The sequence below is a fragment of the Haliotis asinina genome, chromosome 1, assembly GCF_037392515.1.
Source record: "Haliotis asinina isolate JCU_RB_2024 chromosome 1, JCU_Hal_asi_v2, whole genome shotgun sequence".
In the NCBI taxonomy this organism is placed as follows: Eukaryota; Metazoa; Mollusca; class Gastropoda; order Lepetellida; family Haliotidae; genus Haliotis; species Haliotis asinina.
This window is the reverse complement of record NC_090280.1, coordinates 15,022,978-15,028,154: the sequence shown is the minus strand read 5'-3', so window position 1 is coordinate 15,028,154 and position 5,177 is coordinate 15,022,978. Positions and strand designations below refer to the sequence as shown.

The 5,177-nt window shown below is 39.6% G+C and overlaps 1 protein-coding gene across 1 annotated transcript; it reads left to right on the top strand.

Annotated features, from left to right (window-relative positions):
- The first annotated feature begins 1,671 nt into the window (after positions 1-1,671).
- LOC137284800 (uncharacterized) lies at positions 1,672-2,895 on the top strand. Its single transcript, XM_067816825.1, has one exon. It carries the CDS (start codon positions 1,672-1,674, stop codon positions 2,893-2,895), a length of 1,224 nt encoding a protein of 407 aa, XP_067672926.1.
- Positions 2,896-5,177: the final 2,282 nt, after the last annotated feature.

The following is a 5,177-nucleotide window of genomic DNA, read 5'->3' as shown; positions in this document are numbered from 1 at the left end:
ATTAATTAAGTAATAATTATTGTTGGGTGACAACGTTTAGTGTTTTGAATAATAAATATGATGGGTCACATTTCGTATAATAAATGATCCGCATTTTCAGGATTCTGGCAGCATGTTTTCCGGAAATTATCTGGCCTTGGTTGTCTATTATTTCACTTCCGGGAGACATTGTTCGAGGGCTGTCAGAGAGTCAGTTCAGGAAAGGGTTTAGCACATTTGAACTTTGTCACAGTGTGCGTGGACCACTAAAACACTTAAAGGAACAATGACTCAATGACAGACCTGAGATCAATCTCTTACACTATGAGTCTACATTTACGGACAGACTATCAAAAGCAAGTGAATTGGCCAGAAGGAACGTGAAAGTTTCACAAGAAAAGATGAAGCTAAACTATGAAATTTTGAGAAAGCGTTTAAGTTGCAAATTGATGCCAGTGATATTGGTGCAGGTGCTGTCTTGATTCAAGAGGATGATTCAGGAGTTGAACATCCAGTTTGTTATTTTTCAAAGAAATTTGACAAGCACCAAAGAAATTATTCTACCATTGAGACAGAGACATTAGGTCTTTTGTTAGCTTTACAACATTTTGATTTATAAATCTATGATGACTTGATGACGCTGTATGTATGTATCTGCATTTTGTCATAATAATTCTGCAAGAAGTTTCTCATATTACTCATATTATTACATGTCATGTTATGTTAATGTTGCTATGATTGTAACAGAAAGTTTCTACGAAAGTTTCTTTCCCTTTATATACATCATCAGTCGCTGCCAACATTCGATCTTCCAAGCCGCCGTCAGACCGCTGGCTGTATTACATTCCGCACGACTGTTTCTCTCTCGTACTAAGACTTTGGTGAGTTAGCTCTATTATATTTTGTGACCCACTGCCTTAGATTTTGTATCATTGCATTGTATTTGAAATCGATATTGTGAAATTGACTTGTGACTTTCAATAACTTGCTCTCTCTTGCTTAATAATATAATATCTGAATATTTGAAACTTGTCTTTGTTCTGTTTTGTTGATTCACAGGGGATTTCTTACATCGTTTGTCACGGCAAATTCTTAACCGTAACACTTTACAGACTACCCAACTCTTAAATATATATCTGTGATATATACTCGTGGTTTCACCATTCTTTGTCAACGGAGTGTTAGTTTCTAATATTCTTGATCTACAATGTCATTATTACTTGTTCTCGTCATGATATGGCTGCAATGTTGCCGATGTGACGATACATATTAACTCACTCACTCATTCAAGTGCATGAAGGGGGTTACCGCTTGAAGCGATTTAGACAGCTCATTGTATATGGGGTTAGGGGACTGCCTTACAAACATTTAGAGTAAACTGAAATTGAATACATGTGATCAGCCCTTACATCATGGTGCAAATGCTTGTGTTCTTCAAAGTTTCTGGCAAAAACAATTACGCATGTGTTAGCTGAATATTATGAAGAAGGAGGGTGATCAAAATAAATGCCCGAAAATATATTTTCATACGAAAATCTTTCTGCTAAGCATAATTGTTTTGTTATAAATTTCTTTTTTAATAAGAATTGTCAGAATGATATAAATAATATAGATTTGTCTTTTTTTCAGACAGAACGTCCCCCAGTAGAACTGCTTACAACGCATTACAAGGAGAAAACCACTACATCAATTATGTCCATTCGGATACTCTGTTCAGGAATCACAGGGCACTTCCAAATTCGCAACAGAATAACGTCTGTCCCCGTGAGACACTTTGCAAGTATTCCAGGGATATATCGCCCATATGGAAAAACGGGTGACGGAAATTATGGATCAACACTCGGAAAGCAAAATGTTGGATACGTTGAACCAGTTCGAGAAAAGATTCTCAGCTTGGCCAAAACCATTCCCTTCACTGACAAAGACGCGGCGTTCAACATTGCCGAGTACGGTGCAGCTGATGGTTCCACTGCCATGGCCATTTTCCATGAGTTGTTGGCAACACTGAAAGATCATCATGGCCCCGATACCCAGTTCCAGGTGATCTATGAAGACTTGGAAACGAATGATTTCAATTCCCTCTTCAAACGTATGGCAGGAATCATCCCTGATCCACCGTCCTACCTCCTGGAAATGGACAATGTCTACGTTCTTGCCTCAGGGACAAACTTCTACAAGCAATGTGTTCCTTCAAACTCAATCCATTTCATGATGTCGATGACGTCTGTCCATTGGCTGTCAAGGACGCCAGCCACCTTCAAATACTCATTATATAAAGATGCCCAGAGTAGTGCTGAGGAGATGACTGCACTACACAAGCAAGCTGAGTTGGATTGGGAAACCTTTTTACTAGGAAGAAGTAGAGAACTGAAACTGGGAGGCTTGCTTGTCTTAAGTGTCTGTGCTGAGTTTGATGACAGAAACACTGGAGAAAACAGACACATTGGGCAATCGTTTGTATGCCTGCTGACTGAGGTATGGAAAGAATACTGTATAGCTGGTAAAATCACAAAAGAAGAGTTCACGAATACTCAGTTTTGTTTTTGTTGTCGTAACATGGAGCAGGTCAGAAAGCCATTCGATGACAAAACGTCACCAGTTTCCAGGTCAGGATTAACCCTCTTGTCAGCTGAAGCTGTAGTGAACCCTGGTGTATTTTACAACGATTGGAGAGAGAAGAAAGACATAGAAGGAGTCGATGATAGGGGGGAGTTTGCCAGGATGAACACATCTGCGCAGAGGAACTGGAGCAACAGTACATTCATGAATGGTCTCTCAGATTCCCGGTCACTGGATGAGAAGGAGCAGATAGTTGATGGTCTGTATGTCGACGTGGAGAAACGCATGTCTAGGATGAACCCCGAAATATTCAAGGATGATTTGAGATTTATATATCTCGTTATCAGAAAAGAATAATCACGCAAGCAGTAAGAAGAGAAGACTTGAAAACAAGAATAATAACAATGAAATGAATATGTTGGGTATGAAGGGGAACTTGGCTATGGAAGCTATATGAAATGAACCACTGAATATAACTGATGACACCAGGTGTTCACATAAATGTTCAGCATGTCCTGACTTACAGGTAGCACCGTGGATACCACACAGGAGGTGCATGGGCCTCTAACAGTCCTACCTGGTTATAATACCAACCTGGATATTTAAGAAGAAGAAGAAGAAGAAGAAGAAGAAGAAGAAGAAGTAGTAGTAATATTCACAGCGCCTAGTATCCATCTGACAAGTTGCTCGCTGGACGCTGGAATTAGAATCTGATTCTTATTACCCCAGATGACCCAAACTGCCTGTCAGGTGCTAGAAGGTTATAGTCACAGGATTCATCTCATCTCAGTCTCATCGAGTACCCATTTTCTGCTGGGTGAGGCAATGTTGAACAAACTTGCTTGAGGAGAGACCACATGTTCCCCATGGGCTTCGTGGTGGAGCAGGACTGAAGTCAAGCTGCCAAACACGGTCACCCATCCCAGGACTGTCCGACCTCGACGATCCTTAACATCAACTGATTTATGACCTGAACTCCACGCACAGGATCATTTATAAGTTTCTATGAGGCGTAATACGATCTGATGTAGGGCTCTTTGTAACAGTGTCACTAGAACCGAGCGAGAGATGACACACACATCAGACCGTATTACCCGAGGGAGAAGAATACAACGTATTTATCTTACCGCCATGTTAAATGTACAAAATATCATTTTATCGTTATTCTGAAGATTGCTACCGACCATATGACATGTAAACAAAATGGCATCTGCCGTGCGACTGGATATTAAACATCAGTAAAACATACTCCGAGAAGTTTAAAACTGCCATAAAATAGTTATTACGGCTACTTTGAGTGTGCAATATTCAATATATAAAACAGTTTAAACAAAGCAGTGAAAATCGGTAAATGGATCTAAACAAAGTGAACTCAAATATAGTTAATCCAACGGTTTTCGAACTCCGCGCATTGCATGCGTCATATTACCACATCATGCGATACTTATGATTGTTTTTGGAGGAAAGTTTGGCAGCGTATAATATTTTTCCAGTTGTCACCTTCTGGGAGTGGTGGTGATATGGAAACTTATTAAAGCTTAAGTATTTTAAATGAAGTTTAAATGCAATATTTTCTCATGGCCAAACGGTGTCATTGTAACCAGTGTATAGTGCATCTTGCAGTCTGGTGAGTTAGTGCAGTAAGTGAGTTAATATTTATCGTCACATCGGCAATATCTCAGCCACCTGCAAGTCTAATACCTTGGCAGCTCCAGTGTTTGACAGTGAGTGACATCGATTGTACTTTATGTATTTGTATTACCTGGTGTAACAATGTGACGCTAGGGCCAACGTGTTTAATTGAGACCCTGAATGGGGTGTGTTCAGTGTGAGTTGGTTTTAGACTGTGGGCAAGTCTTTTATCGTTATCTCCTCTCTCAACATCTCCAACTGGCGGGGAACCATCTGAAACATCTAACATGGCTAACCATATAGAACAGGGTCAAAATTGACATATTTTACTTCCAGTTTTTACTAAACCTCGAAAACTATTCTACAATGTATATTTGACTCTACCTGCACCTGGAATTTGGCATATTATCACTTATTACCTCACGATGCAAGCTGTCGCAACTGATCACGCGATGATACATACAATCACAACCGGTCAAGCGACAGTACATGCAATTAGATGTTAGGTCTCTTTGCATCTTAATCGTAACACAGGGCTTTGTCAACGCAGGGAGTCTGATAGTGTAGCCACAGCTGATCAAGTCAAATATAATCTATCAAAGAAACAGCACAAACTGTGACATTAAAGAGGCAGTGATATTCATTATCTAACTTTTACTATTTCAGTATTCAGCGCCAAGCATCCAAACACTTGTGTAAGGTAACCAGCTTGTCACATATTCTATTATCAAAACTGACAATTAAACTTGCGTGTATAGACTTGCTTTCCAATTCGGACAGGAGGCCTATATACAGGATGGTTACACACTAGAATCGTTCCTGCTTTGCCTTAGATCCCTGTCTGTTTGTTTTTGAAGGTAAGTCGCTTTTACTTGGTCATTTTTGTCAGATTCTGCTTATAACTCTTCTGCTCTCCTTGAACAATGAATTCGAATTTAAGTTAGATTTAGTCAAATTTGGCAAAATGCCGTTCGAACTCACTAGTTTGCCGTGACATTTCATTTGAA

Excerpts from the sequence above, each read along its gene's own strand:
- LOC137284800 (XM_067816825.1), top strand. The coding sequence starts at position 1,672 with ATGTCCATTCGGATACTCTGTTCAGGAATCACAGGGCACTTCCAAATT.